The sequence below is a fragment of the Amblyomma maculatum genome, chromosome 5 (assembly GCF_055883805.1).
Source record: "Amblyomma maculatum isolate TAMU_Amacu chromosome 5, ASM5588380v1, whole genome shotgun sequence".
Classification (NCBI taxonomy): Eukaryota; Metazoa; Arthropoda; class Arachnida; order Ixodida; family Ixodidae; genus Amblyomma; species Amblyomma maculatum.
The window spans coordinates 130,618,267-130,641,765 of record NC_139348.1 but is presented as its reverse complement, the minus strand read 5'-3'; the positions used below and the strand labels follow the sequence as shown (position 1 = coordinate 130,641,765).

The 23,499-nt window shown below is 43.6% G+C and overlaps 1 protein-coding gene across 1 annotated transcript in view; it reads left to right on the top strand.

The window, feature by feature from the left end:
* Positions 1–23,499, top strand: part of LOC146189547 (multidrug resistance-associated protein 1-like) — a 52,253-nt gene that overhangs the window by 3,296 nt on the left and 25,458 nt on the right. Inside the window, exons 4-13 of the mRNA XM_084605294.1 lie at positions 3,765–3,905; positions 6,289–6,356; positions 8,994–9,110; positions 9,782–9,910; positions 15,624–15,786; positions 16,953–17,210; positions 18,676–18,879; positions 19,340–19,486; positions 20,586–20,679; positions 23,086–23,306. Coding sequence (XP_084461420.1) covers positions 3,765–3,905; positions 6,289–6,356; positions 8,994–9,110; positions 9,782–9,910; positions 15,624–15,786; positions 16,953–17,210; positions 18,676–18,879; positions 19,340–19,486; positions 20,586–20,679; positions 23,086–23,306 — 1,542 coding nt within the window. The remainder of the gene's footprint in view (positions 1–3,764; positions 3,906–6,288; positions 6,357–8,993; positions 9,111–9,781; positions 9,911–15,623; positions 15,787–16,952; positions 17,211–18,675; positions 18,880–19,339; positions 19,487–20,585; positions 20,680–23,085; positions 23,307–23,499) is intronic.

Sequence of the window (23,499 nt, the reverse complement as noted above, 5' to 3'; positions counted from 1 at the left end):
TGTTGCACATCAGAAGCTAGAAATGTCCTTGGAGACACACATAACCATTTCCAACAAGTTTGTGCTCAATTAGAAGTGCGCCTTGAAATCAGATTGCAGCATATTACTACTCGTCAAGACAAGATCACTGCAAATGTGCTTTGAATTACTAAATATTCGGTTTTTGGACATTTCGTTATCACTTTATTTACTTGCGTTCAATCAGTCATATCATGGATATTTTAGTCACCGCTAAAAAGTGGAAGGAGGCTGAGGGAAAAGCCGTGTCTCCTGCTTGAGAAGTCCTCGGCCCCCTGAGGGCGTGTACAGCAGCAGGGTAAAACGAAAATAGGCACAAAACGGTTACAGGCGTTAAAAAAGAAGAAAAAAATATAAAAACGTCAAAATAATGCACATCAGACTCTAAAAACGAAAAGGCAATCAACATGCATCTGACAATATACTCAGCAAAATTAAGGTTAATAAAGTACTGTTTTGAAACCTATATATGTTATTATGTTGTGAAATATATTTTCATTGATGATTGAGCCTAATCGTATATATTTATTGTAGTTTTCAGTTAAGAAAGGTTTGGTTTGTGGGATTTAACGTCCCAAAGCGACTCAGGCTATGAGAGACGCACCGAGTAAGGAAAGGTACAGCCTTTGTCAAAAGTGTAGATCTCAGGAGGCCTGTTTCTGAGCCATGTAGTGGCGCTGATTTAGCATTAGTACGTAGTATAGAACATTTTTGTTCAGTAGGAAAAACATCTGGCTTGGAGACTTACCCAGTTTTAAATTATGATATGTAGATTTCGAAAACAATTATGCATCAGTTGAGTAAGGGTTGAAACTACGCACAGTTTTTCTGATTTCGTGAACCATATGCGACAGCGTTCTGGTAAATATTTTCCTGCGAGGCAGGAATTCGGGCCACCTGAAGGAAGTTCATTGTAGAAAAAAAAACGACAGCTGTAGGTACCTAAGTGTATACGTAGCGCACTCAGTGCTCACGCAGCACTCCGTGCTATCCGTTCCCTGTTTGTTTTTACATAACGCTGTGGCTTGGAAACATAAGCAAACATTTCGATTCAAACGCTCAAAGATTTATTCTGTTCGCAACACATCTTGCTGGTATTTCCTCACTAGCATCCAGTTGAACAATCGTAGCTAGTGGTTTAAGGCACTGCAGAAGAAAAAATTTCTTTTTTCTCCGTGAATTCTTTCTTTATTTCACATGATGGATAATTCGCCCCACTAGAAAAGAGCCAACCGGTTTGAAATGGAATAATTCCGTGAGGCGGGAGCAGGCTCATTGAAGCAATAACTGCAATAGCTATTAGCGTGTTCACTGCATTCGTACCTGCTTCTTCGTCTGTCGATTCTTGAGCTTTCGGTCAAGCGTGTTTAGAAGTGAAGTCGGATGACCTTCAGCGTTATGTTAATTAGTGATTAGTAATCACTGAAATATCAAAGCCTATAAAACCGATAAATGTTCTTTCACAGGTGTGTGATCAAAAAGAACAATATTGTATGAACTAATTTAGCATTCAATTCACACTAAACTTGGCATGGATAGTTTGATTAATTCACAAAAATAAACTTATTTTGGGGAGCGGCACTACATAAACTCCGCGTACCTGGCAATGGCATACCTCATATGATCCATAACTACAGCGCAAACGACAGGACAGACATGAAGGAGGGACACCACAAATCTCTGTCCTATCGTTTGCGCTGTAGTTATGGATCGTCAAAAACACCAACTCGCCCAACAGATGCTTTTGTCAAATACCTCATATGAAACTTTTTGTCATTTGAATCAGGTATTCGGTCCGTAGACAGTACCCCTACACTAATGCCGGCCTTTTGAATGGCTCCTATTTTTTCACACGATTTGATAAGAGCTAGCTTTTTACGCGAAGATAGCAAGCTGCTACTGCTTTCGTGATAAGATACTTCGCTGTTAGCTAAGGAACAACATTTTAAGGCCTATTGAATAGTGGCTCGATTTTGTTTTTTACTGTAGTGGCTTAAAATATGTAACATTCATCCTAACAGGACGAACCAGCGAGTGGAGGAATTCGCTAAAACGGACTTGTCTCTAGAACTTCATATTTGCGACGCCACAGCATTACGTCACTATTCTGTGCGAGGTCTATTCATAACACTATAAGGATTTGCTCAATAATTCGTTTCTTCCTGATACTGCATTTGCTGCATGAAAGATACTAAAGTGGGCATATTAGTATCTACACAAAGGCTAGATTTTCGTCGAAGCCGAAAGGAACTTTTCAAAGTTCGAGCCCCTACCCATTCGCAAGATATGCAGCTTTTACACGTTAACATACATGGTATCGTAATTAGGACAACATTTGTACGCTACAAAAAAAATTATTTATTTATTTTATTTATTTATTGCGTACTGCCAGCCTGAATGTCAGGCTTTAGGCAGGAGTGGGGCAGTATGCAGTGTATGCATACTGCCATACAAATTTACATTTGTATGGCACGAACTTAAGAGCTCTTAATCATATAACTGAGTCAAACTAAAGATTGCATGATTTTCTACTTGCTTGAAATAGCATAATATGACTGATAAACAGCAACGAGAAAAAAAAAAGAAAAAAAAAACATTATACACTTCGTAGCGATAATCGTCACTCTTTGCGAAAAAAAAAAAATATCACGTTGTGAATTAGAACAATTTTTTTAATTATTTGTGTTAATGAAGATCATCTAAGAATGTTGAAGCTTCGTATTCCAGACATTCGTTGCTCAAAGCTGTGCGCTGAAATGTAACATTTCAAATTTCATGTGGCTGCTTTTATGGGAGCCATTATATGTGAAATTTGAAGGCTGACGTGTATGGTGCCTGCTACGCTATCAACGTTAGCAATCACGTCAATTGCACAACATAGCCAGGAGTTGACTTGCAGCGCATAGGGAATCTATGCCAACGCCGTTTTTCTAGCACCCGCGCGGTCATCCGTACAGCTGTGACCTATGAAAATGGTCTCCTTCACTTTCTGGTCTAGTTTTCTGGTCTATTTTTGCTTCATTGCAATGTGAGCCTTCGACCCATTTGAATGTCGTTATGACGCTAGGGTCTATAAATGAAAATGAAACAAAAAGGTAGTATTGATTTAAGTTAACTATGCATCCCGTTTTCTTGCCCCTGCGAACCGCCTTGGCTGTGCCCAAATGTGCATGATTGCCAGATTTCATTGGTTTGATTCAAGCAATGCGATGTCGTTATATTTTAGTCACCTTGTCATTGTAGCTACGTAATGACAACAATCACTAAAGGCGAGAATTCGCTGATATTGTTATGACACCTTCACTCTTGAACTGACTTTCATTTGATACGCCATACTGACAGGACTCTCTTTTATACTCATGTAATAATATTGATGCTGATGACCGTGTGCTGATTTTCGAAGCTTGGGATTCATGCATCAAAAGAAGGCAAATTTCAACGAACAATTTCTCTTCCCCCACCATTTCACTAACCTGGAGTAATAAATAGCCAATTCAGCTTTAAATAATCTAAAGAAACTACGGCCGGTTAAAAGCCTCATAAAACCGATTATCGATAATGCACTAATATGTGATGCCACTTATGGAATAGAAGCTTGGACATGAATTTAACCGAAAATAATATGTAGCTGTAATTATACTTGCTTTGATCTCTTTCATGCAATTTCCCTCACAATTTATGATATGAAAAATGGACTTTTCTTGTAATATCGCCATGAAATTATTCACTTCATATTTCTTTAACAGGTGTTACTCGTCTGCAGCGCGGTCTGTCAGCGCTGGAAAGGTCTGTCCGCGTCCAGCTTCCTGTGTGCGCTTCATGGCATGTACTTCGTTGCCACCGCGAATGACCTAATGGTGTTTAGGACGGAACACCTATGCGGTCAGGTAACTCAGCTTATCACTGTTTACGTTTTCTATGTTGCTTCTGGAATGCGCATGAGAGATCACTAACCACTCGAGCAAGAATAGAGATGGAAAATCGGAAACCTTTCTCGACTGGAAAGAAGCTTTTGTTTTTGGTTATGATCAAGCCACCCTGTAACCTGGTCCCCATTTTTTTTCTTTTTTTTTCTTGCAGCCATCATTTACGAAATCGTAGTTGACACGCATAAGGCAAAGTGGAGCACGGAACAGTGTCACAGGGATGTCAGTGTGCGCACTATATATAGCTCGTCTGTTTGCTCTCACGTGTAGCAGCCCAGAGAAAGAGAGCGGCTCTCTCTCTTTAGCACATGATAAACCGGGACGGAGAAATTACAACGGTGCCCTTAAGCCTCCTTCCGTGCGGAAATGGAAATTATTGCAAGCTCCATACCTAGTTCCACTATGACCTCGTTCCGCTTTTTCCGACGCCCAATGCTATTCTGACATCCACTTATTGTGTAGACATGTTTGTCGCATGTAGCTATGACGTCATCAACTCTCTGACAATTTGTCTAGATACCTTCGTATCACATGATTAGATGTTGATGTCATCACTATTACTATCATTATTAAGAATTTATTACCCATCTATCTATTCTGATGACGTCATATAATTAATCTTGACCGAAATTCTCTGAGTTAATGCATGTCTTATCCATCATCTCAATATCATTATCATCCCTAAATAGTAATATGCGCGTTGTATTGCTGTGACTTATCTGATTATTATTAATGATCTGCGGTTCACTACATCTTACCATCAGTGAACACTGATTCCATCGCCAGAGAACAAACGAACTGAAAATAAGGAGGGTGAAATGGGTCACCGCAATACCTTACAATTAATCCCGTGTCCTGGCCATAATTTGGTCAAGGAAAGAAACAGCTAGGTTTCTTCATGAATGTCATGGAATAAAAGTGTTTCTAAATAGGCTCTACTAAGGAACAAACTGCAATGAACAGCGCTGCTTTGTGTTTCAGTGTTTCGCCTTCCAGAATCACAATAACATGGTGAAGCAAACAGCACTGAGTGCTTTGCTAACGTTTGCCGCCTCAGGAAGCTTTATTTTTTCGTGCTTGCGGTGGACTCCTGTGACCTGCAAGAAGTCCTTAGAGGTGAGAAAATGAATTTTCTCTGCACCTGCAGAGAGTGAGGTCGATGTGGAAAATTAATTTAATTCTGAGGTTGTTTAAAACTATGTCGTTACGAAGCTGCTGGTTTGCTTGACAATATGCCTCAGGCGGTGCTCCCAAGTCTCGGAGTCTGTTCTTTCTTTTCCCTGTCTGAACACTACTTATTTCATTTTCAGAAAATGTTCACTTTCTATGGTGGTGCGACGCCTTCCAGTATTATTATTTTTGATAGAAGGCTGTGGCGGTAAAATCTTGGTGAAGGAAATAGACATAAATCATTGTTTCCAAATTCTTGCACAATTTCATGTCACCTCTTTGCCAACCACTTTGCGAGACGAATTATCATGTAACAACACAACGCGGCTGCCTATAATGATTGTAGACTGAGTTATGTATTTATCACCGTCTATTTCGTATTCATTAGCATTGGTTTTTTTTTTTTTTTTTTCGGAACAGTGGTGTCTAACAGGAAACCTTTCTTGTAGGGCTCCTCCACAAATATAGTACCGCGAACGTTGGCAACTGCACTTCCAATCGACAATCGCTCACACTGAAGTGAGCAATTTCATTTTATTTCTATTGCTCCTCCTTCGCACTACCGACTGAATGCTTCGGTTCTTAATGGTACTTTTCTTTTGACTGTACACTGCGGCCCTAGCTGCTTAATGCATGTACTGTACCTTCCAAAGTATATGCATCATTTTAGTCTTGTGCGACGAGCAGTTATAAAATGGCGCTTCGATCAACCTGCTCGAAAGTAGGAACAAGGAGCAGGCATGAGCAAGGAGCACGGGGAAAAGGTAATAAAATCGGTGATCATTAAGCTTAACTGGCTGGACACCAAAAGAAGGCAAGCGTTGTAAGCGGTGGAATAAAGTTAAGCGTGCAGATCAGTTTAGGTAGTCTGCGGTGACAACGCGGTCACAGCTGACGCAACACAAGCTTAATCGGATATATAAAAGAGGTATTTTGCTTGTATGAAGTGTAATTATATAGGCTGACCATGGTATGATAACATAGAAAAAGATTGAATTGGCCATAAAGATGGAAAAACTAATTTGAAAAATGCAATTATGAGAGAGATTTCACAGTCTGTCCGGTTTTTACGAGGCTAGCTTTTATACCTCCGCTTCCACTCGTCTTGACCTAGCGCCAACGGAGCCCGTTCAACTCCCTTCTGGAATAACATTCCCTCTTCGTTCCTGCACAGGCACACCCTGCTCCCAATGAGGAAACACTCTCTCCCTGCGGTAAGCTTTTCGGAATAGCTGCGCATAGGTAAGTCACCTTTCTCAAATCTCGTTTTATTTATTAGCTCTCAAAAGGGGTCACAAACAGCGCGAAATTTATGTGGGACATTTAAATCGTTGGGAGGGATTTGCGATAATAAACTCGTCGCATAAGCTGTCCATGAATGGTAATGCCGGCATCATTTCTGCTGTGCGGGTTTGGACGTTCCACGTAGGTGCCAAAATTTATGCCGCTACTGCCGAGAACGGAATCGCCAATAAAGCGCAACAGTCATTACTGATGTTGAAATGCTCTAGATTGTATTCCGTTAAATCTACATACCGTAGCAGGTGTTATTGAAAGCTCGACTTATTCGCTGCTAAATATAAGAGCAATATTGCTTTTGTTCACACACAAGCCTCATGCCAGCATTTTCTCTATTTTTCCTTAATCAAGAGCTTGACAGTGTCGTAAATTGTGGCATACAGCCCGTGGACCCTGCTTGTTTAGTGGGTACAATGTTAGGTTTAGCTATAGGCGCTGTCTATACTTCATTTTCCTTTTCAATATCGCCTATATTGTAAAGCTTGAAATGTCAATTTACACGGCACTGGAAACGTACCGAGTACGAACTATATGTATTGGCTGCATTTAATTCACAAAAGTAGTGTTTTTAAGTCAAAATTTGATTCGGTGAACTGTATACAATCAGCAGTTGTATACCAGAAGTTATGGCAATTCCACATTTTCTGAGCATGTGCCGGATATGAGTGGGACTGCATGGCGGCGATCAAATGTAAACAGCAGCTGGCCAGGATGACTCCAACGGTCGTGCGTACAACAGCTGAAGCCTCGAAATGACGTGACACAACATAGAGTAACAACTGATTGCACCTCATTCAGGATTTCGGTGCATTTACAGCTCGCGCAGCATCAGATTGGTGGCGTTATTGTGACAACGATGAAGTGTTTATTGTCTACGATACAACAGTTATGTCATGTGGCTAGCAGCATGCGTGCTTATACTTCAATAAACATCCTCATGGGGGACCACTTGCCAAGTGATTGTAAAGAAAGATATTAGAAAGAATGTTAGTACAAGTAAATATCCGGCAGTACACAAATGATAGTTGATATGGTTAAAGAATGGGACGATGACTGATCATTGCCAACCGAACAGTCAGCATAGACGCCCCATGTCGAAACTGGTAACTACCCTCCTTAGTGCTCGAAATCTCTTTTTGATAGTTTCTGCCTGAAAGAATTTGCACTAGCCTTGATCGGTTTCCTATATTAATTAATAGCATTTTTATATAATTTCTTCTATCTCGCCAGATTGATGCAAGTAAAATACCAGTTATGTTGTAATTTGAATTTTGCTGACATTCGCTCTTTCTTTTGCGGTCTCATCTAAGTATGTCTGGTAAAGCGGGAAAGGAAACGCAGCCTAGAGATAGAAAACGACAAGAAAAAAATATGTTTCATCTCGGTCTACCATCCATGCATCTCAACCACCTTGCCTAGCTTTCTGTCCTCATCTAAGTATCCGAAGCAGGACAGAACTGTGCGAAGCGTTGGCCACTTTCACCACATGAGACTACGAGTTAAAAGAAAATCTTTAAGAATCTATTTTCAATCCCTATGCAACCAATAGAGTTTTTCTTAATAAAATCAAAACTAAAAAGGAACAGCAAGCGTCAGGCATGAACTCATGTCTTGTGTGTAACCTTCACGACTCAGGCTTGCGTCAACTCATCATTACTGCCCTACTACTTGCCAAACCGGTAGATAAACCTGATTTCAGGGTCTGAAAAAGAAGAAACATAATAGTGAGGTGTGAGCTTGTTTGCACCGTCCAGCGAAAGCTTTGTGCCGTTGCTGAGCTGGCCTGCAAAGCATATCTCGCATGACAATCGGAGCAGCTCCCTGAAAAACGAGTATCTCATGGTTTGTTGTCTGTATTCGGTCCAGAGCGAAGATGAGGATTTAATGCTCGCGAGGATTCTGGTCATCGTACAGGCATTCAGCACTTGAAGGCTGAAAGTTGGCCATAAGGAAAGCCTTTCCGCACCGACACTGACATCTTCCTCTCCTTTTGTTTTCTGCTTTTGGGGCCGTGTTTCCGCTTGGTCCTGGCCGTCATCTTTGTGTTTCCGCAATATTATTACTAACCGAAAATGGTTCGCGGATTCTTGTACTGATTTTTACATTCATATAATTCACGATAACGGCCGAAAGGAATGGTTTGGGAAAGTTTTCATACACTATGCCTTCGCTCTTCAGTCATGGGCACTACGTTCGTGAGACGAAAAACAAGTATCTTGATTAGTGGGTTTGGAAGCCGTTTATACTGATACCAGGGTAACGTAACCAGGCAAAACGTAATGCCACAGTGGTTTAGCTGTGCAGATGATTGTAGAGCTTCACTGTCAGCGTTATCCATGAACGGCGTTAAATGCTGCCCACGTTGCATCGATGGGAGCTCGAATGGCGACAGCAAGTGTGTACGTTCTTGTTTCCTCATAACAGAGTCAACAAGACCTATTCTTAAAGGATGAAGGAAATGTAGCGGATGTTCGCTTCATTAGAATTTCGGAATGTAGCGATGATGCATATGCGAACAGATCAAAGATTGTTTTGTTAAATTTTTCAGTGTCATAGTTCTGTGTACTTTCTTTTATCTAGGCACATAATAAATGCTGGGATTCTGTCCAAGACGGTGGAGACTGACATTCGTCCCCAGCTGCCCCGGATGAAAAGCAAGCATCTTATCGGCTGCTTGAGTTCTGTTCCCTACAAGTGGTAGGTGTTCTTCAATAATTTTTAGCTTTGTATGATTGAGGTAATAGAAGCCTGTATGCATTCAACCGCAGCCAATAAAACATTTCCCTGCATCCGACCCGATATCATACATCTTTTCTTCTTGTAAAGGGTGTATTCTTGTAGCAAACTGTTAAAATATTACTTTAGTTTTACCTCGCTGCAGTCCTGGGTGTAAATAAATGCACGGTCGAGTGTTAATTTTATTAGTAAAGTGGAGAACGTCCAATTTGTTGTATTCGCCGAGAAAAAAGCTATTTAAAAAACTGCGTTTTTTCGCCTTTACTCGACTGCTCACATCGCCGCTACCTATCTGCGTTAATTTATCACTCTGATGGTATATTGTCTAGGGGTATCGCCCAAGACAAAGTAGCGTTTGTGATAAAGCAGCAATTACTGAACAGTACCCACTCAATCGCAGCAATACGGTTAAACCTAAATATCTACAGAAACTTCGTAGTCGATATGAGAAAACTGTGGAAGCCATGTGGAAACAGTGTTGCTACCATATGCTACCGCTTTGGTGACCTTTAAAGAGTAATTACTCTCTCCTTGCAAACGGTTGTAAAAGAAAGGAAACATGTGTGAAGGCGCGGACGCCAAAGCAAGATCTAAGCATGGTTTCCGGACTACAGAGCGTTGTTTGTTTCCAGGTATGGGGAGCACTCCATCAACCGCATAGTCTTTGGCTTCGCCCGCGTGCTGTGGCCCGAGGCATTCTGGGTTGTGATGGCTGGATTTGCTTACTTCGCCAACCACATGGTTCGGGTGCCGCTGCTGGAGTGAGTGGATCAGCGCATTGTCTGTCATATATATATCAGCCTTGCCTGTATAAGCCAGCACTTTTACAGCTATAACGGAGTTTTATACTACGCTGAGTGCGTAACTCAGTCTGTTTTCTAGTCATTTTACGGATGATCGTGTTGCTCCAGCTGCAACTTTCTTTATTATTTCCTCAGTGTGACGTTTTGTATGTAAAATGGCGCGTTTAATTCTTTTTTTTTTTTTTGTTAATGTCTGGACCACATAAACCTTCACTGGTTCAGAGCAAATGATATGCGAAAATAAAACATAATAAAATAGTAAGTGCGTATTGCTAGCTTAACGCCTTTTTTAATGGCTTACATTGTTTTTAAGTTCAGCTCTCTGAAATTGGCAGAATGAAAGGGACAATAATAGGAGGGGTCATGAATACATGTACTCACCAGTACTACGTGCAAGATAAATTTGTCGATTAAGTGAAATATACTTATCCAAAAACCTTCAGGCGTATGCTTATAGCTTCGGAGTTAGGGGCGGGGTTGGTCGGGTCTTCAGTCGAGGACTTCGTTGGCTGAAGCCGCTGCCCGAGCTCTTTAGACCAAGGTCCTTCTCACGGCTCTGCAGAGCCTCCTCCCAGTTCGCCCAAGTTTAGTGCCGTGGCGATACGCGCGGTATGTGTGAAGGCTTGCTCTGTCTTCCTATGAATTGCACATTATAGACGTTAGTGCACAGATAAGCTGCATACTATGTGCTTTCATCCAAACGTTTCCTCCAGTCAAATTATAATTTAAAAGAAGTTTCTTTTTTTTCTGCGTTCATGTCCTAAAGCAAGCTATTGCAGCGGACGAGCAAGACACAACTCACACATACAGGTAGCAAAGAGGTGATATGTTTTTTTTTATGTTTCAAGTTTTATGTGTTAATTTTTGTGGGACGTAATCAAGGGCTCAAATTTGGACATGGACAGAGAAATGAGCAGTGAGCAATTTAAAGATATTGATGAGCATAACTTTAATAAACAGCGAGAGACCAGAAAAGGGGAAGGAACTAGCGCTGGTTACTGACATCCTAACTGAAACAAGATGCCTACATGGATGTTGAACGTAATTCTGAGAAAGAATAACGGTGGTGCCTTAAAGGAACATTTATGGCACCTTAGCCTAAGAATAAATGGGATTAAGTAGGGCATTTACAACCAAGGCAAGGTCCGGCCATGATTTAAAGGGAGGCTGACGAAAATATTGAGCTGGCCCACATAGATAAAGTACCTTGATCTAAGCTGACCCACATACTATTACGGTTGTTGTTGTTGTTGTTGAAAACTTTTATTGTCCAACAGAGAAGGACCACACCGCCTGGGCCGCTCTGTCTCACCCCCCTGTAAGGGGGAGGGGACTTAGCGGCCCAGCCGCACGGGATGGTCGCATTAGGTGCTGGCCGGTTTGGTTTCGCCGGCGGCCTCTGCTGCCAGTTGGACGGCGGTGAGTTGGAGCTCAGGGTCCGAGCTTCGCAATAAGGTTTCCCAGGCTTCCCTACTGCTAATGTTTTGCGCCCTGCCTGGGGAGTAAGCGCACTCCCAAATTATATGGTCGAGGGTTCCTCTCGCCCCACACTTTTTACATTTATCGTCCTCGCAGTCCGATCGGATATGTTTATTTAGTACTGGGTTTGGGTATACTCCAGTCTGCAGGCGTCTCCACGCCATTGCCTGACCTCTATTTAACGCCGTGTTTGGTGGGGGGAAACGCCTCCGGCATTGCCTGTAGTGTTCTGTAATGTCTTGATACGAAATTAATCGCCCTTCTCTATTATGTTCTACCTGAGCCGAGCCATCCTGTATAGCTCGGAGGTAGAGATCTCGAGCTGCACTGTGGGCCGCCTCGTTACCGCTGACAGATTCGTGCGCCGGGGTCCAGATGATGTTGATCGTCCTATCAATCACTCCTTGTGTTAAAATTTTGGTGGTGAGGGGGTTTACCCTCCCTCTACTGAAATTTTGGATTGCAGTTTTACTGTCGCTAATAATATATCTAGCTTTGGTGCCAACGCAAGCGATCGCTATCGCAGCTTCCTCCGCTATCTCGGTTTCTTTCCCTAGTATGGTAGCCACCGTGATGAGGGTGCCTCCCCCATCTACCGCCGCTATGGTCATGTATCGACTGTGTCTGTTTCCTGCCGCATCTACGTAGGCAACTTCATTTGGGGGTTTGCTCCGATATATTGTTTCTATCGCTTCCGCCCTTTTCTGTCGCCTTTCCCTATTAAACTCAGGGTGCATGTTTTTGGGTAGGGGAGGGATTCTTAGGTGCGCCCTGATTTTCCTGTCAATGTCAACCCTTTCCTTTTGCCCCCTGTCTGTGGCTATTCCAAGGTTACTTAGCGTAGCTCTTCCCACTCGCGTCGTGCTGAGTCTTTCAAGTTGCGAGGTTTTAACCGCTTCCGTGATTTCTGAAATCGTATTGTGCAGTCCTAGGGCCAGTAGCTGCTCCGTCGATGTACATGTTGGGAGGCCTAGGGCCTTTTTAACGCATTTTCTGATGAGCGCGCCTATCTTTCTCCTCTCATCTGCCTTTAGGTTCAGATATGGCGTGGCGTAGCCCACTCTGCTAATGATGAAGGCTTGTACCAATCTCAGGAGGTTTTTTTCCTTGAGGCCGCCTCCGTTACGTGAGACCCTCCTGATGAGGTTTAATGTCTGGGTCGCGTGGTTTTCTAACTTTTTAATGGTGATCGTGTTCCTTCCGTGTGTTTGTAAGTGGAGTCCCAATATTCGTATTGTCTCTACTTTTGGTATCTCCCTTCCTTCCACGTACACCTGTGGGTCAGAGGGAGGTTTGTTCCTGAGTGCCTTGTCATTATACACGAAGATTTCTGATTTTTCAGGCGAACATTTAAGTCCTCTGTCCGCCGCGTACTTAGAGATGACATCTGCTGCCGCCTGCAGCGTTTCATTGATCTCTGCGTCGCTCCCTCTGTTGATCCAGAGATTGATGTCGTCCGCGTACAGGCTGTAATTTAAGTTGTAATTCCCAATTTTCCGCAATTCCTTCGGGAGCCCTCTCATGGCCATGTTGAAAAGGGTGGGTGACAGTACCGATCCCTGAGGTGTCCCCCTGTTATCTAGCCTGATCACCCCAGATTGTATTTCCTGGAAAGTTATAACCGCCGTGCGGTCCGTTAAGAAATTTCTGACATAGCGATAAGTTTTTAGCCCTATTCCTGCCTGCTGGAGCCCTTCCAAGATGGCTTCGTGCTTGACGTTGTCGAAGGCCCTTTTTAGGTCCAGTCCCATAATGACTTTCGCATCTTTGGTTCTGGAATTAATTATGCCTTGCTGCAGCCGCAGCATGACGTCCTGTGTGCTCAGATGGGGCCTGAAGCCATACATCTCGTCTGGCCATTTCTCTTTTTCCTCCATATAATTTGAAATTCTGGTCTGAATTATGTGTTCCATTAACTTTCCTACACATGACGTGAGCGATATAGGCCGGAGATTTTCCAGTTTCGGTTGCTTCCCGGGTTTTGGGATCAGGATCACGGTAGCCTCTTTCCACAGCGGTGGGATCTCCCCTTTTTCCCAGCATTTCTGCATGTAGCTGGTAAGGGCCTCTATCGAGTTGTCATCTAAATTCCTGAGCATTTTATTCGTGACTCCATCTGGCCCTGGAGCTGACTTGGTTTTGAGTTTCGCTATCTCCGCCCTTACTTCAGCTCTCGTGATGGGCGCATCTAACTTCTCATTTGGAATTCCCTGGTAGTCGGGTAGCTCTCTAATTTCGGGGTCCCCTATGTATGTCTCGACGAGTTTCTTCATGAATATGTCATCGTCCTGCTCTTCGCATGCGTGTCTAACCTTAACCATTTTGACTCGTGCTTGTGTTTTGGACGTTTCAGGGTCTATTAAATGTCTTAGGATATTCCACGTCTGCGGGAGGTTCATATTCCTTTCCATGTCGCCACATTTGTTAGTGAGCCTACAGCGCATGACATCATGTAAATCATAAAAGATTTGTTGGCATTTCGGTACTAATTAATGCGAAATAATAATGCAATCATCGAGATAATTGGTTACAAAGCGGAAGAAAAGTGGAGGAAAAGAATACGAACATACAACCTCCAAATTTCACTCCCGGCGCTCTACCACCTGAGATGCACCGACGGATGATCAGTGTTCTACTTTGTTAGGCATTTATGCTGTATGTAACCTAACCTTGAGAGTTTTCACCAGTGGCACCTCCGTTAATAGGGTGGACGTAGCACGTCCTGCACCAAAACTCACAGAGGCCATTCTCACCAAAGTAGAAATTTTGCCATTAACAGCCGATTTCGAACGTAAGATGAATGGGTTGACGCAAATTGTTTTTCTGTCATTCCGGAGGCCACGTTACACTGTCATACGCCTCAAAACAGGGGCAATCCGGACTATTCATTGAGGGCAGCATGAATTGGAATCAACTGGCTAAAAGGCATTTACACCTTTCTCCGCAATAAATGCGTATTTGCTGCCGTAGAGACGCTCACACAGCAAATAAGAGCCCGAGAATCAGTTATGACTGCGAACAGTCAGGAGGAGGAGGAGGAAGATGAGGAGGAAAGGCAGAGAGGTTAACCAGTAAAAGCAACCGGTTTGCTACCTTGCACTGGGGGAAGGGGATGAGTGGATATAAAAGTTGTGAGAGCGGGATAGTTGAAGTTAGTACAGTCACATAACAGACACGCCACATCACATCATGTCACAGTCATATCATAGCAAACTCATAGTCTTTCGATTAGGCCTGTGCTTCTCATAAAGCGGAGCAGTGCCTGGGAGGCCTTCACCGCAGACGATCGCCGTGGCCAGGAACCTAAAATCTTAATTTCAGTCAATGGGCGTCCATCTAGATGCTCCAGCGTACAGCACAGACACTGTCTTTCCTCACTGTATATCGGGCACTCACAAAGAATGTGGCCTATAGACTCGTCGCATCCACAGTTTGTACATGCATGGCTGTTTGCCATGCCTATCATAAAAGAATACGAGTTTGTGAATGCTACACCAACACACAGGCGGCACAGCAAAGTTTCTTCGCGTTGGGGTAGGCCATGTGGAAGGCGGAGCTTCAGGTCAGGGTTCAGGGATTTTAAGCGGCAGTTCGCAAACTGGCCAGAATTCCAAAAGGAGAGCGAACAGTTAGGCTTTCTACAGCGTCCTTTAGGGAAACGCAGTACCATTCAGGAGAAGGCACCCATAGCAGGGAACGTCAGAGAGGCACGGGGACAGATGGCCTTAGGATGTTAGGGGCGTTTATGCGGTTTCAGCTGTCCTGGGACTGGATTGGAGCAAGGGGGGAGGGGGGGTATGGCAGAGGCATTATCCCTGCATTGGGTTTTGGGAGGCTGCTGCTGATGATGATAATTTAGGAGCGCTCCCTCAGTACGAATGCATTCCAATTCTCGGAAGAATACTTAATGAATAACCCCTGAGCCCAACTATGCTGCTTCTTTTCTTACGTCGACCTGGTCCCAAGTAGAACTTCTGCAGATGCTCAGTAGTTCTCCCTCAAGCCATGTGGTGGCGTTCAGATGGATGCCTTTGAGTGACTGCTCCCTTCAATGTTGCATTTCTGCGCATACCTTTAACGCATGTGAAGTATTTGCGTTGGTAATGGTCTAGGTATCAGGTAGCAGACAAAAGTTTCTATATTTGCCACCGCTATTTGCTTTTTTCTCATGAGCACGGCCTTGTTATTCTAGGGCACTGATTGAAAACTTCAATGGCCAGGAAGTGAGGTCGGTGACATTGCTGTTCTTGGCAACCTGCGTCGCCGAAGTGTGCTTCTCGGGATTCCTGGAGTACGTATCACTACGCTTCAGCACCCAGCTGAAGGTATTGATGGAAGCGGCGCTCTTTACAAAGGTCAGCTTTCCATTCAGCATGCGCGCACTTTGGGAAAAATTTATTTATTCTCATTTTTTTTAAATATTTACCTACGTAGCTTTTTTCTCACGTCTGATTGTTTTCTGTTTTTTCCTTATCCCCTCTACAACTCGGTACTGCCTTATATACATAAAAATGATGCATACATCATCTGCTCTGAAAATTCCGTTCGATCAGAAATGTTTTCTTGCATACACTGCAATACTTTCTTCTGAGTCAAAGATTAGCAATAAAGAAGCTATCAGTCTTCATAAATATCCGCAACTAAACCCTGATCCATGCATTGAAAGCCTTCTCGATTGCGTGACTTAATGCTGCTAATTTTCTAATCATCTTTAATCAGCCACATTATTAATGAGTTCGCAAACGGGTACTCCTGTGTTTGTTGTTAAGCCTCCTGATCCTGCAAATGGCATTTTACCGAGTACGCGAGTGCTACTTCAAAGATTAATATTTTGATTGGGAAATTGTAGGCTTATTTTCGTAGGCGTCCTTCGTGTACTTTTCGCGCTATTTTCCATCATGAAAATTCACCAACTCGCCCAACTTTCGGCATTGTTTAGGAATATGCCAATTTTATGCGAACGTGTCTTAGCGGGTGGCATCCTGAGCGGGTGGTTTCTGCGTAGAGGCAAGGAAGTGCTGTTGTTTGTGGTCAGTTGTGAAGAGAGCCGACAGCCACAAGACAGGTGCTGAATAAAAAGCAAAAAAAATATTGATGACGCTCAGGGCACCTTGAAACGTGCTAAATAAAGCTACCAATGTAAACATTGAGGGGACACTTTACCTCAACAGCTTTACGCGACAACGTTTAAGGGTTGGTGACACGGACGTAACGTGCCCAGCCCGCAACCGCCCAGCCAGCAACCCAAGAAATCGAGGTTCAACTCCATGCAATTGAGCAATTTTATTTTCTCAGCGATATCGCTCGGCTCTGGCGTCGTGCGCTTCCCTGACAAGCAGGCAAAGCAGAAAGCTGGCTGTCTGTCCTGTCTTCTATGTCTGTGTCCGTGTTATTTGCACTGGTCTTTTTATTTATGATGACAAGCAGGAATTTTTCGACACGGCGCCGACACTACATTTCCCTTCCGAATGGGACATTTAAAGTTGTGTTCAAACACCAATTTTGCACCATATTCACGCAGACCACGCGAATGAGCGCCAGAGCTCTGTCCGAGGCCCCCGCTGGTTTCCTGGTCTCCTTGATCGGCGTCGACTGCGGGCAGCTAGAAATCGCGTTCATCGTTTTTACACAAGCTTTCAGCGGCATGCTCTGCTTTCCCGTGGTGCTGTGGATGCTGGCGAGGCGAGTGGGGGCCCTGCCGATTGCTGGATGCGTCGCCTGGCAGCTCGCCTGTTTCGCCCTCTTCGTGCCAGCCTCGAAGCTGCAGACAAGCCTCTGGGCGAGTGATTGCCTCTTTGTCATAGTTTCGCGGCTTGAGCAGATCAGTTCGTTCTCATAGACGCTAGCACTATCCCAACTTTGCAAACTACCACAATGAAGTCATGATTGAAGTTATGACCACAGTCGTCAACATCATCGTCTTCGTTACACTACTACAACTACGCGTCAATATCATCATCCCCCGGCCTAGTAGCTTTAGTTGAGATTTCGTTAACGGAGTTCACATCAATACTGGACTAAGGTCATGAAGGACGAACTAATTGAGGGCTCCGAATGGTTTCTACTCCTTTGGGGTCTTTAACGTGCATTGATATTGCGTGGTCCTTGCGTTTTGCCTTCATTGAAACATGGTCGCTGCGTCCAGCATTGAACTCGACTTCACCTTAGTGATCGAGGCCCTAAACACCGAGGCTCTGAGCAGCTGCTAAAGACCGAGCCCAGTCGGGTCACAGCAAGTTGAAAGTTCCTCCTAACAGTCTTCTATTATTCTGGACGAGCTCTAGTCGTGACCGTGTTAACGGAGACAGTGAGCGGTAAACTATGTCTAGAGAATCCGACGCTGTCATCTTTGGCATTGCGAGAGCAAGGTCTGTTTCGGTTTGCTGCCATGCGCCGCGGAAAAGTGAAGAGGTCGAATCAAACAATAAAAGTTTCGGCAAGCGACAGCACTTTACTTCACCGGGCTAAGTGAGGGGAAGGCGCATTTCGCTGTCGAAAAGCTCTCCTACTTTCACGCCTCTGCCGCTCTTAAAGGTCACGTTAGAGCAAATCTCATAAAATTATCAACGTCCAGTTGAACTCGGCATATTTTATTCCTGTTCTGACATATTTAATAATTGATTAGATGCCCTTGCAACGTTGTGCTCGTACCATCAGGCATAAATTTGCATTATTATCGATATATTTCATATATGTAAGCTGCTTTTGTTCAGATGTTTTCTCTGTTTTATGTTAATCGCAATATAACTACCTACTGCTCTCATCATTAGGCAGATGGCATTGACGTTTTTTTTTCTCCTTCCTCTTCTCTCTTGTTTCTCCGTGTAGCCCTTTATTAGTCCTTTTTCATCATGAAGAGGACAAAACTAAAGGCAAATTAACATACATTTACCGCCATAGAGAAACATACTGGTGTGAGTATGTTTTTCTATGGCGAAGCAGCGTGTAAGCTTGTTTTCTTGCTTCAGTTTTTCTTTCTTGAATGAAATGCAGTGATATTTCATCGTAGCAACCAATAATGGGAACTCGATTGTGCCATGCAATTAGTTCGTAAAAAAAAAAAGCTTATGCATTGTTTCCTGGTTAGCCGGCTATAATCGGTGTTGTGACGACTGCGCCATCTTGCAAAATTAATGACATACCTGACTGAGATTTGTCTTCAAAGTGACAAAGTTTTTCGCATGCTCATGTACAGCGAAATTCCTGTTGCGGTGCTACAATTGTGATTTATAAACCTCCTACAGAAACGTGTAAATCACTATCGAGACGAGCGGCTAAAGAAAATGGCCGACACGCTGTCTTGCATACGGCTCGTCAAGTTTTACGCCTGGGAAGGAGCTGTGTTCAGAGAAGTGAGCCGATCTCGCAACAAGGAGGGATTTTTCATCTTCCTCGCCAACCTGTTCGACGGCTTCATCGACTCAGTGCAGAATTCATCCAGTTCCATTGTAAGACAGCAATGTAATACTTTGATACTGTTGGGTAGTCCCAGTTGTCTTGTACTGCAAGGAATATTGATGTTTACAACAATCAATTATTTCGGTTTAATTACTTAACAAAAGAAGGGAAGGGGGTCCAAAGCGACACGAGATGTTTATATTCGTTCAGTATATTTCGCTTCAGCTTTAAGATTTTACCGGAAGTTAACAGTAGGTCAAATAAAAACAATTCCCAGCAAGAGCACCAGCTTTACTGCTGAGGATACTGACGCTACGCAGATTTCAAATATAGTTTCGCTTTATATATTGATACCCTGTGAAAGAAAAATTACATGAAATTATAAGATGTGGAAGAAGGGACGCGCTTAATCTAAGCCAGGAACACTGCCTCGTAGGCTAGATGTAGAGCAGCAGGCTGAGCGGTGCACAGCGCAGGCAATAAGCCTTTTCTTTCTTCTTTTCTTTCCAGATGACTATAATTCTCTTGGGAACATTTGCCGCATTTAATGAGCCGGCGAAACTCACTGCAGCGTTGTCATTTTCAGCGCTTTACATGATTTCAATCATGGACATCGTCGTTGTGAACATGGCAACCGTAATTCGGTACAGAAGCATAGTAAGTATACGCATACGTGTATGCTCTAACACGCTAGAATGCTCTTGTGCACGACACTGATATTGCTAAAACCAAACGGACGGAGCTCATTGAGTAAAGTGGCAAGAAATGATTGGAATTGTGCGTGACCCCCCGCACCCAATAAAAAATAAACGCAGCAGTGACGGAAACATGGCGTCTTACGATTGTGTCTGGAACCAAGAAAGGGCAATAAAGCTCTACTACTTCGGTCAAGCCGTTGGCTTTGAAGCGCCCCACCTTCGGCGAAAATGTGTTAGTCGAAATTCCCGGCTGTGTCTCTGTGTCGCCGCCAACAGGGGCGCCAGGTTTTTGCAGCCAGCTGAGTGCAGGCGCGAGAACTGCTTCCCGAGGAGAGGCGAAAAAGAAAAAATGCATTTTGATGGAGGCATAAAAGAGGGCGCAGCGATGCCTCCAGGCAGGTGGCGAGGCCGGACACAGATAAAGCAGCGCAGATGGCGAGCATGCGAAAGGTGCTGATCAACAAGTCGCACTAATTCGGTTGAAATATCCACCATGCAACCAATGTAAAAGCACGAACAATTGTTAAGGAGCTGTCAAGACCTCCAAAGTAAAGCGAAGTGAATTACAACAAATGTAAAGCATAGAGTCATATTCGAGTCATAAATGTGGCCCAGGGCAAGTGAAATAATTGGCGCGACTATACCAGGCAATGTGAATTGAAGAAAGGAAAAGCGTTAAACAGAGATGCGTGAACTTTGGAACATTCCTATGTATTGTGCTTATGCATTATATCGCATCACATCTCTCACTGTGTCTCTGTGTTTATTTTGTTTATTTTGTCCTCTAGCCATTTGTACGCTGGTCTAAAAGGAATTTTCGCTGTATCGATGGTAAAACAAATATCGCTTTTCAAGAAAACTACTGTTGTCCCCTGTGGATAGGCTACTCAGTAGTGGCACCAGTCGCTAATTATAAGCAATAATTACAAGTATTTTGTTCAGCGCGAAAAACACATTACTGTTGATTAGAAAAAATATTTTCCTGGCGGAATAATATAAAGAAAAAAATTAGAATTTGAAAAGTACTTATTGAGTCTGCACTAACTGCTGGCTATCAGGTATCACAAGGTTTGCGAAGAATGGCACGCACTCTTACCGCTGAGGAAGATACTTCGGACAAGCCTGGAAATGAAAAGAACACGGTGCAGAAAGGTCAGTGCGGGTCTTCCCCTTTTTGCTTTAAGTACAACAATAGTTATCCTTGTGTTTGGTCGAGGTCATAAAACAATATTTTTCTTCTGCGTTTCTCATAACTCTTGGGAAGTTCCAGGAAACAAAATCACGTGCAGTGCCGTACAGAAGTACTAGCAGATCTCGAAAACCTGTCATCTTGGTTGAGCATAGGCGTTGTGGCAGTAGTTTGCTCTTAACCGGGTTGTGGTAGCCAGTATAACTACACAACAGGCAGGTACTGCGCAAGATTGAGGAGATTTGCAGTGTCGCCATTAAAAATATGACGGGTACGTGCCATGGCAATACACCACGCTTTGTGGTACAAACCTGTGTGACAGCGTACAGTCTAAAAATGTTTTGTTCTTGTTCAAAAATTTACTGGCAGCAGTCCTGTAAAACATTATCTGTTCATGTTTCCAGCTTTTAATTCTTCTATGATTTCTGAGGCATTTTTTTTTCTATTTACAACTATTACAACTACACAAAAAATTTCTGAGGAATTATCTGTCATGCTGTTTTTGTTTTTACTTTCCTGTCAGTTCACGAGTTTATCTCTTTGCTGCTAACAATGTCTATGATGTATGCTTCTGGTTTCCTGCTTCCCTCAACTCACCTGTTTCTCTGCCTGTAAAATACTGAAAAGTTGCGCTAAGTACCACTTTCTTTCACTAAGCAATATTTGTAAGGCGAAAGGTTTATAGCTCTATTACGCGAAAATCTTTTTGCCGGCGTTAGCAACACTCAATGGCACCCATAAAATTAGCCTTGCAACAGCCGTTGTCTAGCCACCGAAATGGCGAGTGGAACGACGGCATGCACAACAATCGCCGCTGTAGCCAGGAGCCTTCTGTACAGGTGACAGCTTATACCGCTCGTTTGGTCGAAAAGCCACCGGCGTATTAGTCCGCATAGCGTGTACGAAATAATCGGAGACTGCGTAAAAAACCTCGTACTACGGCAATTTGCAGTTCTTGTGATGAATGATCGATTGGTGTGCGATAGGCGAGGACCAGTTAACGAAATCATTGCAACGGAAAAAAATGAAAAAATTGAAAAAGGGCGTGAAAAGGAGTCCAAATGCACATAATGAAAAGCCAATGCTTGGTTGTAATAATTAAGAAAAATGAGAGTCGCAATTGATCAGTTAATTAGCCAAAATAACTGAAAAAAGTAAAATGCATTCAAAGGCATAAAACTGCTCAGAATGAAAAGCTATTGTTTGCTGATGCTAAATGTCGATGTATGAAATGTAAAAAAAAAAGCAAAAATAAGAGAAACAAAAATTTGAAAAATGAAAAGCATTGTCTGGGTGGGTGACGCGCTATCGCGTCTTGCCCGTAATGGCTGTTGTGCCAAGGGGTTGGGCTCGTAGCTCTCGTCTCCCGTTTCGGGATCGAGAGATACCTGCTTCCTTGGTGGTATAGCGATGAATCCGAATTAGCGTCGAAGGGATCGACAAAAGGCGTCTTTTACACTATTTCCACACCATATTTACATAAGATCGGCAAAGGAGCCGAAAGCGGCTAGCAATGCATACTCGACAATTCTTTCACAGCACGGCCGAAGATATTACATCGCGTCCCCTCCTTGTGGAGCGGCACTGCACTCGACGAACGCTCGTGACGGCCTCGGTCTCCGAGAGGCAGCGCTCCCGCTTATTATAACCCGGGAAACCGTAGTTGCCACTCAAATTTTCAATCCGGAGACAGGACATACGGTGGTCCGGGAGGTCCAATAAGCGAGCGCGCTGATCGCCCGCTTCCTATCTGCCACGGCGCGAGGAGCTAGTTCGCCGCCAGAGGACCAGCGCCAGGCAATCTGGGAATTCGCTGGCATGTCACAATATGAAGGTCGCCGATGCTTTCTTGCAGTACGTGGCTACCTTGCGGCCCAGCACCGGGGCTTGCAAAGGGGCGTTAGCCGGCGAAGTTTAGCTTTTTAACACATCAGCTACTTCTCGGAGCAGGAGCCTTCCTTCATGACTATAAATTACTAGGAGAGAGGCGCTCTTTAAAACAGAAGCCGTATAAAATTATTAAAAACACGAAGTGTGGTGTATGTAGCTCTAGTGATCTATATGCATACTGCTATGAAATTATTCACTGTCATTTTTATTCAGAATTGAAGTGCGTCCATCGATGTAACAGAGTCTTGCCTTGCAACATGGTAGGTGTCCTGTGCGTTACTTCTTTTTGTGTGTGTGTTTGTCTAAATGTGCAACACAGCTTCAAACTACAATTTTGCCATAGAAAGGTAAATATTGCGTAACATTTAGGCATAGCTTGCATTTAGTGGCAGTGAGTCAAAGTTTAAAAGTAGTGAATGCTGCTTTCCGGAATTTTTTGATAAATTAATTTACTGCCTAGTTTTTCTGGCTTACTGCAGGCGAGCTGGTAATGAAGAACAGTTCCTATGTGTGGACAAGTGAAGAAAACGGGAACCTGCAAGCTCCGCAAAGGCAGCAACCAGCACTCACCGCCCTCACTTTTGACGTCAGACCTGGTTCCCTTGTGGGCGTCGTGGGGCTCGTTGGAAGCGGCAAGTCAGCACTGCTGTCGGCAATTCTCGGCGAGTTGCGACGCGTTAGCGGAACTGCACACGTTGGCGTAAGCAAACGGGGAAGTCGCCCAATTTTTTTACGGACCCTCCCCCCCCCCCATATCCCCATATCTTAGTTATTGTTTTAGATGGGTAACTATACCATCATTCTATATACTGAATTTTTGTTTCTACATTACTAACATTATGACACTTTCCTTTTTTCAAACCACCAATCTTCCATTCGTTTTTTACTAGCTT